General features: G+C 48.3%; 1 protein-coding gene across 2 annotated transcripts in view; it reads left to right on the top strand.

Annotated features, from left to right (window-relative positions):
- The window catches only part of LOC126542514 (uncharacterized), an 88,811-nt gene extending 70,353 nt beyond the window's left edge, over nucleotides 1-18,458 (top strand). For both annotated transcript variants that reach the window (XM_055077296.2, XM_050189621.3), the window contains exons 5-7: nucleotides 4,530-4,805; nucleotides 11,184-11,299; nucleotides 14,293-18,458. In XM_055077296.2, coding sequence (XP_054933271.1) covers nucleotides 4,530-4,805; nucleotides 11,184-11,276 — 369 coding nt within the window. In that variant the 3' untranslated portion in view covers nucleotides 11,277-11,299; nucleotides 14,293-18,458. The remainder of the gene's footprint in view (nucleotides 1-4,529; nucleotides 4,806-11,183; nucleotides 11,300-14,292) is intronic.
- The last annotated feature ends 2,841 nt before the right edge of the window (nucleotides 18,459-21,299 follow it).

Raw genomic sequence — 21,299 nt, 5'->3', positions numbered from 1 at the left:
CGAGTAGCCGCAAAACACCGGCTGCGACCGAATAGAAAGGGTTGCGAGGTGGGGAGAGAGAGAGGGGGGGGGAGAAATGAGAGGCGGCGGGCAGCGAGTTGTATCACGTCGAGAGCGCTCGAGGGGTGACGTGCTCCATTAAGCGCGCGCTGGAGCCGAACGAAAATGCGCGCGCGCGCGATATCACCCAGAGGTGTTTTCAAGTGCGTCCCGTGAAGGGCGTCGAAATGAGCCGGGGCGAAGACGGTGCGGCGCGCGTCGGCAGCAATTCGCGCGCGCGTGCCAACGCACAAACTGCCTCGCGCCCGGAGCCACTTACCCCGACTTCTCGCCTTCGGCGCCTGGCCACCGTGTTTTTTTTATTTGTGTGCCGCTTCGCTTAGATGCACAGAGAGCGCGTAAGCCCAGATAAGAAAAACTGCGTCGACGAAGATGTTCTGCGCCTTCATTTCTTGTTGTTTCCTTCTTCTTCTTCTTATTCTTCAGCAAGAAAAATGTAGCCGGAGTTTGCACCGAATGCATTTTTAAACGCCGAGACATCCAATCTATGAGAACTCGGCTTCAGTTGACAAAATGCCTGATTCTGGTGAAAACTCCACAGCGTTATTTCTTTGGCGTCTTACTCGCGCATCTGTTATATGTAGGCGCGAGTATCCGTGCGGTATTCAGTGAAGTTTGTGATCGTTTTGAGAGCAAGTCCTTATTAGTTCATTCTTGTTAACGAGTGGGCTGATGATAAACATTCGTAGTTTCTTTTTAATTAATAATTTTATTTTAGAAAAATCGTGAATCTTGCCATATGAATGCTGGCAAAACTGCTGGATCCTTATTTTGATGAGAATACGACTACTGCGAGTCGCGACCTCCCAGCTTGGAGTTAGTGAAACAAGATTTATACGTAATATAAATGTAGAGATGGGCGGCAAAGATCAGCGTTAAAAAACAAACAAATAATTGTAACGCCTTTCTTGAGTAATATTGGATCTGAATCAATGAAACACAAGACCTCACGTCAGATTTTCGCATAAACGTTCCATTCTTATCGTGTGCACGTAGCTTTCTCGTCAATTTAACATAGCGAGACCTCTTTTGATTGACCTCTCTAGTTAGTCTCTTCAAAGTTTTGTTTTACTACTTGCAGGGATGTGTTTGTTGTCAGGCAGTAAGACATTGAGAAAGCCTTAGCCACTCGTTGTTAGTTATTTTTCTGCGTTAAGCCTAAAGCTATCATTTTCAGATTTTAAGGGCTTCTCCCTCATCACGTATTTCAAGAAATGAAAGACACTGCGACTTGTTCGCAATGTAAAACATTCTGCTATGCCGGCTCTCCAGGAGATTTGTAATTTCTTGATAAAGCATGCCCTTTTTTCTTAAGCAATTTATTTGATATCAGCATCCCTTCAAAGGCGCGGTTTACTCGGATTAAAAATGGCCACATAAGATCATTTACTTATACAAAAATCTAGGTGCGTGGGCGTTACAGCACTTCTCTTCCTTCGGAATGTGATGGCTGCAACAACGCTATAGTTGCGCCGCCACTGCCGATGTTCGTGAGCTCGTGTGCTCCACTTGTTCCTGCAGATAGCTTTCTCTCAGGTGCGTATCGATCTCCCTTCGTAGCCAGGAGGCAGAAACAATAAGTGTGCAGAAGGCTGCTCATCAGGTTATGCCCTCAGCTTCTCGCGCACGCACGGACAGACACACGCTTCGGAGACGAGCAAAGTGCTCGGAAGAAAAGCCGCCGCGTCGGTTGGCAGCAGGCCTCACCTCGCGCGCACTCATCGGCCGCCCACCTACAGCGGTGAAAGAAGAAAAGGGGGGACAGAGGCGGCGCAGCAGCAAGAGCGAGAGGAGCAGAGATTACTTTTTAATGGAACAGCAAAACCACATTAATATCAAATGCAGGTTCCCTGTCGCGGGCCCGACCCACGCTCCGGCGCCGCGTCCCCAGAGGACGCGGGCGGCTTCGGACTCGGGATTCGGGCTCGACTCGGTTTGGCCGGGAGAGAGACTTGGCCACGATGCGCCCCCTAACGGTTCTCCCGGGCATACTTGGAGGAGCGGGCAGGGGAAGCGGAGACAAGTCTGGGCGCGTAGGGAAAGAGGGATGCTCGGGTGGCAGGCCAGGAACGCCGCTTCCCCCAGCCGCCGTCTGCCTCCGCTTTCCCGCTGACGGTTGTCACCGTCATTCCGGCCTGCCCTTTTTGGTAATTTATACTAGGTGGCCGCCGCGGCTCTGGATACGACTTTGGCTTCTGCCCGGTCTGCTGCTTGCGGTCGGCGGGAGCTGGAGGCTGAACGCGGATAAAAAAAAGAAAGACGGCTAAGGTATAAAGGGAGGAGGTGCGAAAAGGAGAAAGGGGAAGCAGTCGTATCTTCTTGCCGAGTGCCACCGTCGGTGGGAGTTGCGGTGGCCGAGAGAGCGGCCCGTGGTTTTTCTTGCGCCGTCAAGAACGCTAGCCTCGTCGCCGGTGTTCGTTTCGTCGCGTCTCTGGAGAACGTCGCTGCCACGTGGAGCGTTCTTCTCTTTCCTCCGGCGAGGTGTTGGTCACTGTTGCTTCTTGCCCTTTTCCCTCTTACCTCGGTATTTTCCGCCGCGGTTATCGGTTCCTTTCTTCTTGTACTTTGGCTTCCGCAGCGGCGCCACGCTCTGGTCGGGCGCCAGGCCCGTGCTCGATCGTATATATCCCGCGGCGCTCCAGTTCCTCCCTTCGTCCCCCTCCGTTCTCCCCCCAGCCTGCGTCGTCGCGTGTCCACTGTCTTTTCTCGCTGTCCTGCGGGGGGCTTGCCGAGGATTGCTTAGACTGTTTATTGGCCGGGCTCCCTTCGGCTATCGCACCGGGGGTTTAGGCTGCCCGCGCAGAGGGAGAGAGGGCGCGAGTGTCGCCGGCCCAAAGTCCTTCTCTTCCTGCGGCAACTTTTTCTTCGCGCTCCCGGCCGAGCTGTCGCGGCCGGGACGCGTTCGTTTTTTGTCTGTCTTTGTGTGACTTTCTCATGGCCGCAAAGTTTCATTTATTCCGGGTGTGCGCCGGCGCTGCCTTATAGACGGGCGCAAGCCACTGGCCTGTTTTCCGGAACGGAAGGAATTTGTAGGCGCCGAACGGAAAACAGCCTTCTCATTAGGTACGGCGACAGGGCACTGAACTTGCCGCAAAGAGTTCTCCCTTGATCTGTCTTGGCTCGAAGTTCTGTATCGTGTCGAGGGCTTAAGCCGGGAGTTTTATCACGTTGGGCGCAACGGCTAGCGCATTCCTTTAGCCGATAACAGCATTTTCTTGTTTAACTGATTCTGTTTAGAAGCCAGAAAAAAAAAAACAATTAGGAGGGAAGCAAATCCGAGACCAGTTCGCCCTACCTCTAGATGGCCGCAATATACGAATGCTTACAGAAAAATTTTCTATGCTGTATTGTGTTTGTATTTTTGTATCTGCCAAGAAAACATAGACTCACTTTGCCAACTAGTTTCGTTTAGTTAAAACCTTTTGGGTGCTGCCCTTTTGAATATTTGTTATTATACGTTCTGTTCCTTTCACATTTGGTATAGGGCCCGACAGTAGCACATGTGGTCGACATATTTTCTTTGTTTGCCGTTTTGAGTGAACGAGTACGCATGTCTACGCCTTCACACACACACCCATGCACACACGACTGCTGAACTAGGCACACCCTACATTAATCTGGAGAAAGATAGCTGTTTTACTGTATTTCGCCGGCATATGCTCGGCCGACACGCTACTCTGCAGAAACAGACAGATGTACAGAGGAACATTCAGGGTTCGTAAACTCGAGAAGCTCTGCATAGCGCTTTGTTGTGGTTGCATTTGATGTTGCTTTATTATGAATACTGGTATTATTTTTTTTACGTTTCACCTCTACAGGCAGATTACTGTTGACCTACCGAATCAAATCTCCGCGCAGCAAGGCGCTACTTCTACGAGAACGCAGCTCTTTCTCCCGGTTTAACGTGCTCAGCACCAAAATACAATCGTTTTTCTTTTTTCTTTCCTTCTTCTTTTTTGCGATATCCAGCTTTCTTGTTTCATTCGCACTGTGCGCTGCAAACTTTACCGTCAGACCCAGTCGTCTCATCTTCGGGAACTAACTTCATTAATGTGCATGGTTTTATATTATTGTAAGGATGGCACAAGTGCCATTGTCCTCCTTCGTTCGTCCTTTATCTATTTTGCGGAATGCAACAGAGAGAGAGAGGGGGGGGAGGACGTGAAAGGTAGCAGGTATAACCAGAAGACGAGGGGAGAGAGAGAGGGGGGATGTGAAAGGTAGCAAGGATAACCAGAAGACGAGGAACCCGCACTGTATTGGTAGGAAGAAACAGAAATATGAAAAGGGCATTTTTAGCGCTGCATAGGATCGCTGCACGTGACACGTGGGTTTTAGACTGTCACCCTCCTCATTCCTCCGAAAATGAACGCTCCAAAGCGCAATACAGTGACGCGCAAAAGTAGGCGCTACGTGTACCAATGCTGCATGTTTTCCTCGGACCAACCCTGTAGTGTTGCCCCTTGCAGGTGTGGTTTCAAAACCGCCGCGCCAAGTGGAAGAAGCGCAAGAAGACGAGCAACGTGTTCCGCAGCCCCGGGGCGCTGCTCCCTTCGCACAGCCTGCCGCCCTTCGGTTCGGTGGGCGATGCCGCGGCGGGGCTCACCTTCGGCTCGGCCTCGGACCCCGGCGGACCGCCGCGCTGGGCGCCGCACGCCAGCATGTCCCAGATGGGACACTTGGGACCCGCACTGGCCAGGCAGCCGCCGCTTGGTCCGCCCACGTCCGTGCCAACCATCGCGCAGGTAGGCATGGGTGAAAGCTCGGGTGGGATGGTAACTCGTGGCAACACCATCAGTACAAAGTGAAAAATTTCATTTCATTTCATTTTATTATACTGTCAGCCTCATTCGGGCTATAACAGGGGTGGACAGGAGCATGCATACTAAAAAATAAGCACTCCTTATACAAACAACTATGAACATATAACAATGATTGACAAAGGATAGCCAAAGCTATCTGAAGCACAGCAAACAATGCATATAATACACTCTACATCTTTAAACACTAAGTCATTTAGTTTTTTTACGAAAGAAGGTACACATTCAGATGAAACAGTGGAATTTGGCAGCCTGTTCCACTCATTGATCGCCCGTGGAAAAGAACTGTACTTAAAGAAATCGTTGTGGTGTCTCGGAGGAGGAATGTACATGTTATTCCGGTTTCTTGATATTTCCCCAGTTTCTATTTCTATGTACTTTGATCTGTCAATTTTTACTTGATCTTTATTTATTAGAAAGAGTAATTTAAGCCTGTCGTACTCTGTCCTTTATTTTAGTGGTTGAAGGTGCGCTAGATTACGAAGTTGAGTTGGCGAGTGCAAACGCTAGTATTCGACTCTGGCAAGCTCGTGATCACCTATGGAGTACGTCCATTCTAGGATGCTTTTTTTTCCTGGAAACGCTAACTGTAACAGATTTTGCCGCGTTTAGATGCATATGTCAAGTAATGCACCAGTTATTTATTTCCTGGAGGTTTAGATTTAGTTCTCATTGATCAGAAGGAGATTTAACTGGATTATATATTACGCAATCACCTGCAAAAAAAAACCTTATAGGAACCGTAATATAGTTAGGAAAATCGTTGATAAAAATAAAAAACAGCAGTGGGTCCAAGACACTACCTTGGGGAACTCCAGACATAACGTTAGTAAATGTAGATTTTTTAGTGTTCACTTCAACGTACTGCTTGCAATTGGAGAAATATGAGGAAAACCATTGCGTTATGTTTGGGTTTTTAAAGATAGCATTTATTTTTTTTAATGGGGCCCACACAAAGAAAGAGGGCGCCGTGTGTTTGTGTGTGCGTGTCTCTGTGCTTAGTTTTGGCACTATATATTGCAATAAAGAAGGTAGCACAAGCGTCTCTGCGGCCGCATGACTCCCGAACTGAGGAAGACAAAGACCAAAAGATCTATGTCGCTGCTTCCCTCGCCCTGCCACTTGGCTGGAACTGCGCGGCTGCTCTCTGCACTAGACTCGACTTGACTAGAATTTCCGCCAACCGCCAATAAACCCCGTAGTATTTGATGGAGGTGTGGGGTACCATAACTACTCGCCCTGGAACTCCGGAGCCACACTCTATCCGCCGCTACCGCCAAGAACATGCCAGACGACGCCGGTGAGCGACCCACTTCGTCAGCTGGACCAGTCACCTGCGGTGACGTTCGTCAACGAGACCCAGGTGTGTCCAGTGGCGCCGCGGATACTGACGTCGACGACTGGCTTTCGTCGTGCGAAAGGTGAGCAACCACAACAAATAGGACGATTGGACAAAGCTCACCAACGTTATTTTTATCTTGCGGATGTCGCCGACCTCTGGTTCCGAAACCACGGTGCAACTGTTGCGACATGGAATGACTGTAAGACTGCCTTCTTGGAGATATTTGGCCGTGCGAAAGCTTCGCGCCGAACAACGCCTCCGCCAGCAAGCGCGAGAGTCGGGCGAGGATTTCAGTAGTTCTATCGAAGACGTCATCGATCCCTGCTAACGAGTGAGCCGAACGATGGCTGAGAAAGGTAAGGTTAAACAAATCCTCAAGGGCATTGAAGACGCTTGCCTGCCAAACTGTTCCTCACGTGGCCTCCCTTCCCAGTTTGGCGACTGCTCCCGGACGGACTGATGACGGGTCTCTGTTGTCTCAAATCAGTCTTTGTGGCGTGCAAAATTGGCGATGACGATGGTCCACAATAAACAGGAGTATATTTTTTACTGAAGAGAAGGCCCTAACTGACGGTCATTAGCCTCGGCGGATTAACCTCCCAGAGCCTCGCGCGGGCATTACGTGATCTGAGCCACGTGTCCGCTTCGCTTCCTAGTCAATGACCTGTCCCTAGCCTGACGCGGTTCTCCTCGTGCTCCTTGACGTCGATGCTGATACACCTTCATTCGTGAAGAGGTGGCCCGCCAGTTCTCGCTGCTCCCTCTCACCGAGAAGGCTGTCCAACCTTTGTCCTCGGCCATGCAGCAGGCCATCCGCGAGCATGTTGCAGAAGCTCTTCCGCCGGTCTACCAGCACACTCAGATTGCCGCACCGCTGACGTACGCTAAAGTCATGTCGCGTCCCAGACCAATGACGCTTCCCCTACTCGACGCCGCCACCATGCCCAGCAATTCCCCGTGTCTCAAATGCCCTCTGAATACTTCCGGCCGCTAGATCCATGGAGCACGCGGGACTACCGGCCGATATGCTTCTCCTGCGGTCTCGCAGGGCATGCGGTGGGTTTTTGTCGCCGCCGCCTGCTGTGTCTGGCCGTCGTAGTTGATCCACACGTACATGTAGCCCACCACCGGTCATCGCCGAACTTCAGCAGCCGTCGTTCACTATCTCAGATGCGTCGTCAGCCGCCTTCCAACGAGGGAAACTAAGTACTCTGCAATTCTACAAGCGTGCAGCTCTTGCCGGAGGCAAGAGCTGCACGCTTGTAGATATGGCCAGGACCTGCGCTATCCCCGCAAAACATTATAGAAGTGCAGGTTGAAGGACCTGCTACATTCACATTTGTCGACACGGGCGAAGCAGTTTCCGTCTCTTTGCCGTAAGATCAGGAAGGTCACTTCATCACTTTCCAGCCTTGTACTTCGTACTGCCACCACGGAACCCATTGAACCTTCAGCAGCATACACAACTAGGATCGTTATTCAGGACGCACTTTACACAATTGAGTTCCTTGTGCTGCCTTCCTGCTCTCATGATTTCATCCTGGGATGGGACTTTCTATCGCGCCACAGTGCCGTCATTGACTGTACCCGTGCCGAAGTTGCTCTGTCTGTCCTTAACAACAGTGCCGGTTGCCTCTCCCACCCCGTTAAATATTATTGTCACCGCCGACACTGATCTGCCGCCAGTAATTTCAACACCAGTTGCTTTGTTTCGTCCGTCTGTGCCCGACGCCCAGGTACTGTTCACGCCATCTTCTGCTTTTCTGCACCGCAAACCTCTACCACTTCCATTTGCCGTTCTTCACGTCGCCGCTGGTACGACAATTATGCTAGTGCACAACCTTTTCGCATACTCGCTCGCTCTCCTTCGCAACAAGTCCGTCGGCTTTGTCGAACCCCTTGACATACCTGAGTGTTTGGACGTGCCTGGCTGCTCTTCTGGTCTTTCGCTCGACGCCATGACGCCATTTCGGAAAAGCTCCCGATTGGCTTCCGAAGTCTTTGATTCGTGCATTGACGCCAACCTTTCCCTCGAGCACCAGGGAGCAACTCTTGTGTCTCCTAGATACTTCACGCTCTTCCTTCGACTGTACCGAACACTCCTTGGGTCGTACGTAGACAGTGCTTCTCACCACGACATCGGGCCCCCGCTACTCCTCAGATAACGCCTCTATCGCGTTTCATCGGTAGAGCGTCGTGTAATCAACGACCACGTGAATGACATGTTCGAGCGTGGCGTCATTCAACCATACCAGAATCCGTGGTCTTCTCCTGTTGTGCTAGTGCGCTAAAAAATGGTTGTATTCGACTATGTGTCGATTACCGCCGTGCCAACAAAGTAACACGGAAGGACGTCTATCCCTTTCCCCGAAACCACTGCGAGTGCGTGGCAATAGTCTGGGCTCTTGGGAAATTCCGACCCTACATTTATGGCCGACCCTTTTACGTCGTCACGAACCACCACGCTCTTTGCTGGTTGTCAACTTTGAAAGACCCCTCGGGCCGCCTCAGTCGCTGGGCCCTGCGGCTACAAGAGTATGATAACCAAGTGGTGTACAGGTCTGGACGAAAGCACTCCGGCGCGGACGCTCTTTCTCGCTCTGCACTCGCCCTTTTCAGCGTCTCTCTCGTACACTGCTATCTCTGCGCTCAACGTCGAATCCATGCATTCGGAGCAACGGAAGGATCCGTGGATTGCATGCTCTTTTCGACCTTCTGTCGGATTCTCCCGCGCACTCCGCCGTCAAGCCTCTCATTTACCGTACGAGACAACCTGCTTTATCACCGCAACTATGTACCGGATGGTCGCAAGTGGCTTCTCGTAACACCTCGTCACATGCGCTCCGACATCTGCGCTTCTTTTCATGCCGACCCTCAGAGTGCTCACGCAGGCGTGCTGAAAACTTACGGAAGGTTGCTTCAACGCTTATACTGGCGCGGTATGTACAGCTTTGTCCTCAAGTATATCCGTGCTTGCGAAGCCTGCCAACAAAGCAAGGTTCCTCCGCAATCCTCGATCGGCGCTCTTCAGCCTCTACCTTGCCCTGCGCGGCATGTCGATCGCGACGGCCTCGACCTTACGACCCACTGCTGAGCACTACGTCTGGAAACCTAATAATAATCGTTGGTGTTGACCATTTAGCTCACCCGATATGCTGAGACAGCCGCCCTTCCTGCCGCTACAGCACGTGATGTTGTTTTCTTCATCCTGCGCAATTTCGTGCTTCGACAGTGCGCTCCTTGAGTGACAGATGGCTTGTATTTCGTTCCCAAGTGGTTAAATCCCTGCTTGGTGAGCGCCACGTCATCCACCGCACATCTACCGCGTACCATCCTCAAACCAGTGGATTAACTGAGCGCTTCAGTTGCACTCTTGGCGACATGCTCACTACGCACGTCGTGTAGGACCACTCCAACTGGGACATTGTTCTCCCCTTTGTAACCCACGCTCACTATGCTACGACTCAAGCGACCACAGGTGTTTTGCCATTCTTTTTGTTGTATGGACGAGAACCCTTGTGCACGCTCGTTACAGTATTACCATATCAACCCGACGCCTCCGAATATCGGCCCACATCGTAAACAGCCAAATGCGTTAAAGAACTCCGCAAACTTGCTCGTACCTTCACGACGGAAGGTCAAGCTCACCAGCGGAGTCAACATGACAACGACCTGGGGACTACCACTTTCCGTGTCGGCTCCCTCATTTGTTTGTGGATTCCGCCTCAGGTTCCCGGTCGCTCAATACCACGAACCTTACCGGATCGTCGCCTGCACATCTGCTGTAAACTATGTGTTCGAACTTCTGACGCCGTCAGACGCCCTGGGTCGTTGCGGTCGTAAGACCATGCACGTCAGCCGACTTAAACCGTATTATGGTACCCTTATCATGTCGTCACCTTGAGTCGCCAGGATCGCTACTCTTCTCCGTGGGGCCATTGCAATGACGAAGATAGCACAAGCGTCGCTGCGGCCGCATGGCTCCTGAAGTGAGGAAGACAAAGACCAAAAGATCGGTGTCGCTGCTTATACAAGGTTTTCTTCTGATTATTTTTTTTCTCCACACACAAAACGTTTACTTTTTAAGCTCCAACGTTCAAATTGTTAATTCCCTTGTTTTTATACACCTAATTAACCACCCGATTCATGGCCGATCCCCCACTGCAGGTATGTGCCACAGCCACTCAGGACAACAACAACTACCTCGCGCTGGCGCTTGGCTGGAACTGCTCGGCTGCTCTCTATGCTGGAACCGACGTGACTGAGATTCCAGCTAACCGTCAATAAACCCCGTAGCAACCCAGCCGCATTTTTTTTTCGGGGATTGCTGTACTGAGCTGTTACTCCGACTCGAAATGATATCGTAGTTCATCATCATTACGTCATCGCGGTATATAAGTCTGCAAAGGGTGATGCGAGCTGGTCCGAAATGTTGTAGAAAACGTTGAACGAAAACTGAAATCAGACGCCCAAATGGGATCTCAGAAACAGTGGCATTACAAGGTGTATACATAGATCAGTTACAAAATCATCATTAACTCATCATAGAATGCATGGGAATCTATAAGGTTCCGATAAGGTGCTTCAGCTATGGCTCTGAGCGTGCTCCAGTGGATTCACACCGGGCTCGGCATAAGTAATAAACTGTGTTGTTTTTCTTTTTCTTGTTTCTTTTTCTTTCTGTGATCATATTTTCATTGCGCAAGCGAAAAGGTTTTGTTTCTCTTTTTTCTTTCTTTTTGCTAAGTTGAAGGCCCTCAAATTATGGAATGGTGCTTGCAATCTGGACATGCGCTACACAAAGTAGGTATTTTTATTCCGTTCTAATGGACACTAGCAATAAAAAGATGACACTTTGTTTCGTAAGGTGCTCGAGTTCATGTTAGCGCTTACTCTTCTTCAGGGAAATGTGTTAATTTGAAAATATGCAGTCTGAGATATATTCCACTTTTTGATTGCAGGCTGCAAATTCCTGCAGTCCACCAGACTTCGGAAACTGCTACAACTCGTTACAATCTTGGAGCATGCTCGACTCCAACATGCTATGGAATTAGGTCATGCCAAGCTACATTTCTAAGTGAGTGTGACACCTTCTTTTTTTCTGAAAAGAATACTTATTGTGTATTTTTAATACTGTTGCAAGTCCCATCGCTGATGAGCCGTCCTTCTAGTTTCGCGCTGCGAGTAATGTAACATAGCGGTATCTGCTGCCTGAACCAGCAAGCAGCAGCAGCCTACGGTGCCAACACTGCACGTTACCGACGCCCTGCGTGACGAGCGACCGAGTAGCAGCAGTGGCCACCAAGACCTGCAGGCGCGCGCCGCGGCTAACATCAGAGAGAGAGAGAGAGAGAGAGAGGACGGACCGCGCGCCGGCTTCCGAGAGCGAGATGGCGACACCCACCCACACGCGCGTGTCACCTGACTGGCTCGCCGACGACAACCCGTCTCGCCCCGCGGCGTAGCGTCGCCGCATCTGCTCCGTCGAAGCGCGCTCGTGACGTGGCGTCGCAGCCAGTGTGAATTTAGGTGCCGTTTCACTCCTACAGACGCCGGCTTCTTCGCTCAATGGTCCATTTGGTGCTTTCGCGTCAACAGTTTCTCCGCTCCGTTGTGTTTAGATAAGAGCTCTTCAAAACGCATATTGTGGAAATAACACTGCATATATACAACCCCAAATGGTCATTTTGTGCAAATTTCCAGTGTGATACTTTAATACGAGCTCTTGTCACTACCGGAAGAACTCATGCACTACGCGAAGCTGTTCTCAAGTCAAAGCTATAGAACATGAGAGTGTCAGGAATGGGAACAAAACAAAACATCTCGCGGTTATCTACGGCTGTATTTTTTTTTTTTTTTTTTTTTTTTTGAGGCGTCCATTTCTGCGGCATCGATGCGCGGCTCTCTAGGCCTAATAAAATTGTCCGCTCGACGCCGAGGCACAGGCAACAGGTGACGGACTGGTGTCATGTGTCGTCCTGCCAAAAAACCTGCTGGCTGTCATGCTGCCACATGACACGTCGTTGCGAGTGGCCACATGCGCCTTGAATAACCAAACGGTTTAGTCGAAAGAAAGCCTCTCTACTGCATTGGATAAAGTCAAGTTTTGCCGATACGCCTGCATGATTATTCAAGGCGGGAGGTACATATTCTCCGCTCTGTACTTACTGCAATGAGACAAGGGACATCGAACAATTTCTGTGGTCGTGATTTGTGATCAAGATAACGTGGTGAAAAGGATGCTCGTCTATAGAACGTACAGAAGAAAGGCCTTCCACTTGCGTGCCTAAAACATTTTGTTTCCAGAAAGGTCCGCTATAACCTGCAAGGAAGTTGCACGTCATCTCATATTTTTAAGATACACCAATTTGCTCGAAATGTGGATCGCAAAGCTACAACAACCACAACCACCACCACCACAGATTTTTCTTTAACGCTTTCTCCGTCGCCGCGCGGAGTCAGACAGGACATGCGTTTGAGCATGCAACGCTCGCTGATTTCTATGCGCCCGCGCCACCTTTCGTACATGGCCCCATGTCGCCACGCATCGCTTTGCACCCAGGGTTGTTTGCCGATCGACCCGTACGTTATGCATGAGCTTGCGAAGTGATCTATATTTTTATTGCATTCGCGTCATGTGAAAGGTACGTGGCCGCAAACAACGAATTCAATTGCTGTATCGTTCTGAGCAGCGTGTACAGCATTATCGAAGCTTCGTGAGGTTCTCAGTGGCAGTGCACGAGTTTTTAACGTCGCTTATTGGGTATCCATTCTATCCCAAATAAATGCAAAGGAAGCACCGATTGTTTTACTTTCTTTTCGTGATTATTTACACAAAATATTTCCAATCTGTTCACAATACTTCTGCGATATTCAATCATTCGTTACGAGCTTATGACAGATGTTAACTTTTTCTTATCAGTCGGAAATTGATGTATTTACAAACAGCTCCTTACTACGTCTGAGGCAGTGCGGTCATACAACACCGTCTTGCTTATATACGCGTGTCGTAGCTACCGACTATACAGCACATCGAGTTTACTGGCGACAAGCGCTTTAAAGTTAATGTGTGTAAGCAGTCTCCCATTAAGCCTCGACAGCAAGAAACATTTAGTATCAGTCAGCATCCATCGTGATAAGGTGAAATTTTTTATCCAACAAACGAAAGCGTGTACGATACTGCATCGTTGCGACGAAACCTCAAACTTGCTCGCGAAACTTATTCTTCTCGAAGAGTGACCTGTTTTGATTTGCGCCTAATATTCAAATGTTAGCTGGAAATACATTTGTATTTTTTGTGCTGTTCATTTTTAATCAGAAACGCCGAACGTCAGATACAGCGGGTCAGCTACTCACTACGTGGCCTTCGTTAGAGTCAACAAGCTGCAATCTGTAGTAGAAGTAGTAGAATGAGTAATCTCTCCTTTCCGCGCTCTGGTATTTAGAGTCGGCTTCACCTTGTAGACACTATGCTTGCAGTAAAGTACGCTTGACAAACCATTGCTTTTTTTTTTTTTTATTAGATAGGCGGAGCAATTATATGCGGCGTCAAAAAACAATAGTGGTGTATATTTAAATGTAACATAAATTTTAGTGAATCAGTGATAGGTTCATGCCCTTTACAATGGTGTTCCTCACAGCTGCAGCTATGAGTGGCGATTTCGCGTTCTTGTGTTCAGGTTAGCTGTTGCTATCGTGTAGAGCTCATCGGAGGAGCAGTGGAACAGAATAAATGCAGGGCGCTTGCTGAACTTGCTCCCCCAGCCCCACACCTCCCATCAGGAGTAGCGAATATGTATGTCCCTCTTTGCATGGCAGCGAACATGTCTAGCGTTGTATATAGTTCCATTATGTTGTATTACATACAGTTGAACGTCGTGGTATACAGTTGCTCTGCATGCGTCCCCCAGCTCCGCTAATGCAAGCCGTTCAAGAGTAGCGAGAAGACAGGCGTACTTTTTGTTGTTGTTGGTTCTATCGAAGAGCGGCTTTCAAACGTGTTGCTGCGTAGTTCCGGCTGCTCCGTCATGTCGTGATATTTATATTCTCTTCCTTATTTACCTTGTCAAGGTTCCTGCAGAGAAGCAAACTACAACGGCAAGGACAGTCGCACCTCACGTGAAGCTTGTCGTCGGGGTGCCACTCTTTTTCTTTTTTCGTCCACGGTGAGTCAGGAATGGAGACGCGGAGGTACAGAGAAGCAACTTCCGAGCCTGTCGCCGTCGTGAGTGTGTGTGTGCGTGCGTGCTTGAATTTTCGTGCGTGTGACGTGACCATGTTACTGTCGCGTACAAAAAAGAAAGAAAGAAACAGAGAGAAACCGTGGAAAGAAGAGAACAAGGCGAGAAGTGACTTCTTACCCATCGGTCGGCGGACGAACAAGTTGTGCGTGCATCGTCTGGCGAACGCAGCCGATTTTCCCGGACCGGAAAAGACATCATCGATTGTGACAGGATTGTCCTGGCACAGCTATCGCAAGCGCCGATGGAAGCCCACGACACCATTCTGACAACGCTGTGTAAATATACTGCACCACACACTGTTATTCTCTCTTCTTTTTTCGTCTTCTTTTTTTCCTACGATCGTCGTTTCTTTGCTCTTTGCTACCCCTGTCCTCTTCCACCCTTATGCTGCTCTCGGGCGCCACGGCCCTATTGTCATGGCAACCTAAGAGGCTGTAGCCAGTCAGCACGGTGGTCTTTTGTTCTCTCTTTATTTCTAGCGCTGCATCGTACGTGTCAGTCTTGCGTATTTGTTTCATTACGATGTTGGTTTGTTTTCGTATCGGTGCCACTGCGCAGTGTCGCCCCGCAATTCATAGCGACAAACGGGGGACGCGAGAGAAAAAGAAGGACACAAAAAAAAAACCTGAACTCTGGGCGTGAAGAGGAGAAGAGAGGACAGGCTGTTAGCTTCAGGCGCATGCGCAGCAAACATCTGAAGTGGCTATGTTGTCGTGAAGCGCCTTTCTTTCGTCGTGCGCTTCCTGCAATCTCACAGCGCCGCCTCCTTTTTGCGTTGCTTTCTTTCGGTCTATGCCGGCCTCAGGCACTAGGAGAACCGGGCGCCCCTTGAGCAGTTTCTTTTCTTTCTCTCTCTCTCTCTCTCACTCTCTCTCTCTCTCTTTTCTTTCAACCTCGATGAGTTCGTTGCATGTGCTCGGTTCGTTAACGTTGAAATCATCCTCAACTCCGTTTCGTGGTCACGCAGTATTGTTTACATGTCAGCTCGCCTCTTTATTTCCTTTTGCACACATGCAGGCTTGTAAAATCGACATAAAGTAAGTTACTTCTGTCTACTTCGAATAAGTAATTCCATTGGTGACCACGGCCTGCACCAGGAGTGTGGTGCTAGCTTGTTCACAACTGACTATACTGGCTTTGGTCACTAGTGCCACGAATGTGCTCGCCCAAGCAAATAACCTAACATGAAAAAAAAGTGTATTAGAAAGCTCTTGGCAGCACGACAATTAACCCACACTTTAAACACAGAACAGGGCTCCAGTTCTGCGTTTGGGGTTTGCATACACAAGGCGTGTGCATTTCCTCTGAAAGAAAATAAAAAAGAGAAAACTAAACTTGTATTAACATGAAAAAAAAAACAGCTGAGCCGAAAGTCTACATTAATTTTAGCCGAAAACTGTAAATCTCGGGAAACATTGATTTCTGGTAGAACAATTTCTAATAAGCTGAGAATCCAGCAACGCCTACGAAGTGCTTCCCTCGTGGACATTATTAAATCCGCAAATATTTTTTTTCATTCATTTAATCATCCTTATTCGGCCGCAGCTCATACCCTTGTATGCCCTGAGGTACTAACTCTCGCATTAAAAAAAGAGTGGAAACACTTATTTTAGGCGTTATTAGCCATTAATTGATCATGTGGTACACAGTCCAGAGTAATTAAATAAGGCTTTTCAGCGGGAAACAACGTGTATTTAAAAAAAAAAAACGTTTTCTTCAAAGTGTAAGAAGCCTCTGCATGCTCAAACTGGCTTGATTTTCTTTTTCTAATTCTCAACTTAAATGCAAGAGTGTTCACAGGCTCGAGTTGTCTTTTTGCGATCGCCTGGCTTTGTGTATCCTAAACGAAAAATCGCTTAAATTTGCAGACATGACTTAGCTGCCAATGAAAGATGCGATACATGTCCTGTAAAGCTTTTTATTTCCTACCGTTTTGTGAGATTAAAGAGAAAGGCGAAGGAGGGAGGATGTACGGCAGCGCAAATTACTAAATGTGAAATAGAGGCCGCCTCATACGAGTCCCGATGACACAATGAGACTGTATGTGACCAGGTGTCACATAAGCATGCTGCAGTACCTCAAAAGCTTTCAGCGTGCCATCTGTTATCTGTTCACGGTGATCTCTGGTTTCTGATTCTTTGAACTGTTCTCTTTATTATTATTATTATTATTGTGGACCTGTTTTCTCTCTCACTTCTTCATGCGCCGTTACGAACCGGCAAAATATTTGTGAGTGAAATTTCGTTCACGCCGATGTCGTACTGTGTAAAGCGCAGTTTCTTCCACTACTCGCGAGGACAATGATCAGTGAACGGACAAACAGGGTTTCTTTGCATGCATTTAATGCTCCGTACTCTTTGAGTCGTTGTTGAAAACACGGAGGTCATGTTGTTGGTGTCTCTCCTATTCTTTCCTCTTTGTTTGGGTGTAATGTTATGCTGACAAATTTTGTTTTTATATATATTATAGTGTTCCACTGACGGTATTCAGCAATAAGTGCATTGTCCAAGCTCTGCTGTGCTTGTGTTAAATATTTGTCGATGTCTCTCTCTTTTTATCTGCTTTTTTTCCTGCAAAATACAATATTTCTGTGATGCTCTTATTACAAGTTCGCCGTCTATTCTTTGCGATGTTTGTGATAAAAAGCATAGATCTTTTTCTTTTATTTCATTCACTGTATATAAACAGTCTTCTTTGCCCACCATAATGTCCTTGGGAATAAGTGCATTTTTCAAGCTCTGTTACGTTTACGTTAGAACCTTACCTTTGAAACGCGCTTTTTTTTATTACTAGTTAATTTCATCGCCTTTCCCATTATGATGCTGTGCTTTCAACTTTAGTGATCCGAAAGACTGACTCTATAACAATCTTCACGAGGAAAGTATTCTGTCAATGAAGTCTAACGTACGAAAAGTGCACATTTCGTAAGGTCTGTAAAATAGTAACACTGCAGCATTCTCGAAGCTAAATTAACGGGTGAGCTGTCGGCGCCAGAGTAACTGAGCAGTTTATGTATTTCCTTTAATAATAAAGTAATGCGTTAGAATTATCGCAGTTATTTTTCTGATTAACCTTGCCACGTTGCAACACGCCTTTCCCACTATTCTGCCTACTTTTTTTTTTTTAACTTCGTTTCAGTGTCAGCCTTCTTTCCACTATTTCAAAGATGTTTTTGTACTCTGTGTTTGTTCAAGCGTTTGCTGTGTCTACATGACATACAGCTGGCCGGAAGTGTGCAATGTCTTTTGTTTTTCTTCATTACTGTAGGTTTCAAAACCTAACTTGTTCTGTGAGTTCGCTTGTGTTAGAAGCTTTAATGCATGATGGCGGATTGTATGCGAGTTTGATACGTGTAAAAGAATGTCTCATCTGTCACTGAGCATTGAAACACAGCGTGAAAGCATGGTAACAATGACCGGTGCAAATGCATACGATGAGCTTGCATCGGTGCACGTGCAGGTGGAACAGCTGAACGCGTGCGCGGCTTTCTGCGTTTCGCTTCATCGCCGATTCTTAACTGTTCTCACCGCCAGATAAGCTTAATTAGTTCACCAGGCCTTGTTTGCCGTCGTTTCCACGCTGCGTTTATAAGTTTCTTTACTGAAGGAGGAGGTGCATGACTTGTTGCAATCACGTGATGGATGTGGGGGTGCGTGTAGCCTTCATATTTGTACATACCGGGTAAAGGAAAGGAGAGTGGCTTCGCTGTGCATTTCCTTGCTTTTCGCTCACGTGGACCTGTCACAAAAAAAAAAAAAAAAAACAGCAAAGAAAGGGCGACTCTTCGTGGAGTGTCACGCCGCCGTTGGTTAAGCCTACAGCACCTGTGTCCAGCAGACCCGACACCGGGACATTCCGTGGTATTGAGGTATGCGGGGCACGGTGAAGCGGAAAGACACGAGTGCCCTGGACGTCTTTCTTAGGGTTAAAAGTTCCTCGCCACGAGCCGACAATAAAAGCAAAGCGTGTGACCCGAAAAAGCTGAGAACAGAAGTGTGTCTGCATTCATCCTGACGGCCGAAGGTACTACCACTGGTCGTCGTGGTATCAGGCATGCGCAGTCGACTTTCTTTCATTTCCGCCTGCATTTTCTTTTTTCCTTTCAAATTTCCGATCTTCCATCTTTTCACGTCACCCACGCACGCCGCGTAATCTAGCCAACTGGACTCCGTTGTTCCGTAACTTTCGTTCCTTCGTTACCTTTCTATAACGAAATACATGCAGCTGAGTGGCGAAAATCACTTGGAAGACGCTTCGTTATCACATTTACATGCCACAATGAGGTTAACCTGAGTTAATTTTCTCGGTCAGTGATAAACTGATCAGAATAGAACAGAATTGGTCAAAGGGAATTGTCATATTATACCGGCTATGTCATCGTTAGTACAGCTTACGAAGCGATAAACTGTGCATATCGCAGCGGCGGACTTGAGGAACAGTAAGCTGAAAAGAAATAAATGTGAATATATGCAAAATATTTTCGAAAGTTACATCTGTATACAAGTGTTTTGATGCGTGGGGGCCTATATTGAAATTATGTGTCGCAACTAAATTGCCGAACTTTAGGTTTCCTGGTTTGAAAAGCTCGCGCAAGGACGCTTGCGCACTCAAGCTGGAGGAAAACGCCTACACAGGCGTTGTCGTGTGTCGTCTGACACACGCCCAAGCGCATCAAACAAGGCAAAATTTCCAGAAATCCTGTGCGTTTATTTATTTTTTTTCAAGGATATCAACACCTGCTGAACCGTTGGGTCCTGTTCGTTTCACCAAGCAATGACGACAACCTAGAAAAAAGTTCCCGCATTTCCCTATTTATTTTCAATTAAATATAAAGTACAATTGATGCAACTATTGGATCGCTTTGCTACCACTGTGGATGCACTAAGCACAGCCGAAAGTTTAGGAAGAACCTCTCGCGCATTTCTCGCTGCGATATCGCATAAATCTTGAGGAGATCGTGTGGAAATATAGCAGTGATCTCGCGGACGCCAGACAAATACAATGAGCTGCAACAAATATCATCGCTTTTAGAACGTAAGACATGTTTGTAGTTCCTGAAACGCAGTTACCATAACGCGCATGCGTCGTCTGTTCCCGACAGAGAACGTTTATAACGGCACAGAGCTCCGCAGTGTAACTAAAAGCTGAAAGAAAATGACAAGCGCGCTATGTACTTAATACTCAGCGTTGAACAAGCGTAGCAGTGTGATAATCTTGCCCACCGCAGATATCCGTAAAGATGCAAGTGACCATATGTCAGTCGCACAGTTACGACAAATACCGCAACGTAACCCCTCCCGCGCGCTTTTAAGCCATGCTCACTAAATATGCAAACATTATCGCTTGCCCGTTTACTTTCTCCACGCCATGTCGTCGGCGCCTGCAGGAAAAGTGGCAACGCATGAATAACACAGTGGCGAGCTGTGAATCCGGAAGACGCATTGGTGCCGGGGAATACCCGCGGGGCACGCGCCAGCCAGGCCTAGTATGTACACCCAGCTGACGTCACAGGCCAGCCTGGTTTTACGCTACGTTAACCTTCCCCCGTGGTGTGGGCGCAGTCACGCCCGACCGAGACCATTGTGGGGCGAGGAAAGAGGCGCCGCACTGAGAGCGCAGCCCATCATGAATGAAACGGGGCTCATAAATAATGATTTCGTTGACCGGGCTTTTGGCACCTAGACGCAACAGCGGAGATTCCTTTCTTTATCTATCGGAGCGACTGGGGAATACCCGCTCTGTTGCAGCGAACACTACGGGGCTGATCGACTCGGCTAGAAACAATGACAGCAGGCGTTCCCCTGCCGGGAGATGTAGGTGACGGAGGGGAGGGGAGGGGGGAATAATAAAAAAGAAAATAAACATCTCGCGCGTTAAGCCGGGTGAAGGAGGAACCAGGGACATGAAGGGAGTTCGGAAAAAAAAATTGCGTGCGGAAAGAATTACGAGCCGGATCTGTTACTGCGGTGGTATCAACCAGCCAGTGCATGGAAGTACGTATACATACGTACGGGCTCACGGCTGCGCGAACGCGTGCCCGGGCAGGAACCGCGCTGAATTTGGAGAGCCCGCACGAATCTACTGTCCGTGGTATAGGACATGGCGGTTTTAAGTAACATCGTGTACACCTGCTGCTCGAAATTGTAACGGGCGCAATGGAACTGGCATGGAAGAAAATGCTTGTCCGGCGTTTCGGAAGGTGAGTCGTCAAAACTCGGCCACTATTTAGAGGAGAGACTTACGAGGCGTGACGTCTGACCTGAACCAGATTTCTGGCGGCTTCTGCCGCCATTCATTGTGATTAATCGTATAACCAGCCATGAGAGTGGTAATTTTCAGTTTCACTTTGACGACACACTTTCTAGGAATTTACCCTTTCAGACTTCGCCGGAACTAGGCTCAAGGTGTTACTAAAATTCCGCCGATTTCGACCAGACGTGAGGACAATATGGCGCGAGGCAAACTTTTGGTGGTGTCTAACTCGCTGCTGGGGAAAATTGAACAACATGATCGAATGTTGAAACTTCCTTTCCAAAATCATCTTTGCTACATGATTTATGTTGATAACATGTCTTAACCGATTCTCATAGCATACACCCCGTTTTACCCGCCGTGGTTGCTTAGTGGCTATGGTGTTGGGCTGCTAAGCACACAAGGTCGCGGGATGGAATCCCGGCCACGGCGGCAGCATTTCGATGGAGGCAAGAACACCCGTGTGCTTAGATTTAGATTCACGTGAAAGAACCTCAGGACGTCCAAATTATTCCGGAGTCCCCGACTACGGCGTGCCTCATTATCAGATAATGGTTTTGGCAAGCCCCATAATCCTTTATT

The sequence above is a fragment of the Dermacentor andersoni genome, chromosome 2, assembly GCF_023375885.2.
Source record: "Dermacentor andersoni chromosome 2, qqDerAnde1_hic_scaffold, whole genome shotgun sequence".
Classification (NCBI taxonomy): domain Eukaryota; kingdom Metazoa; phylum Arthropoda; class Arachnida; order Ixodida; family Ixodidae; genus Dermacentor; species Dermacentor andersoni.
This window is presented reverse-complemented; position numbering and strand designations above follow the sequence as displayed.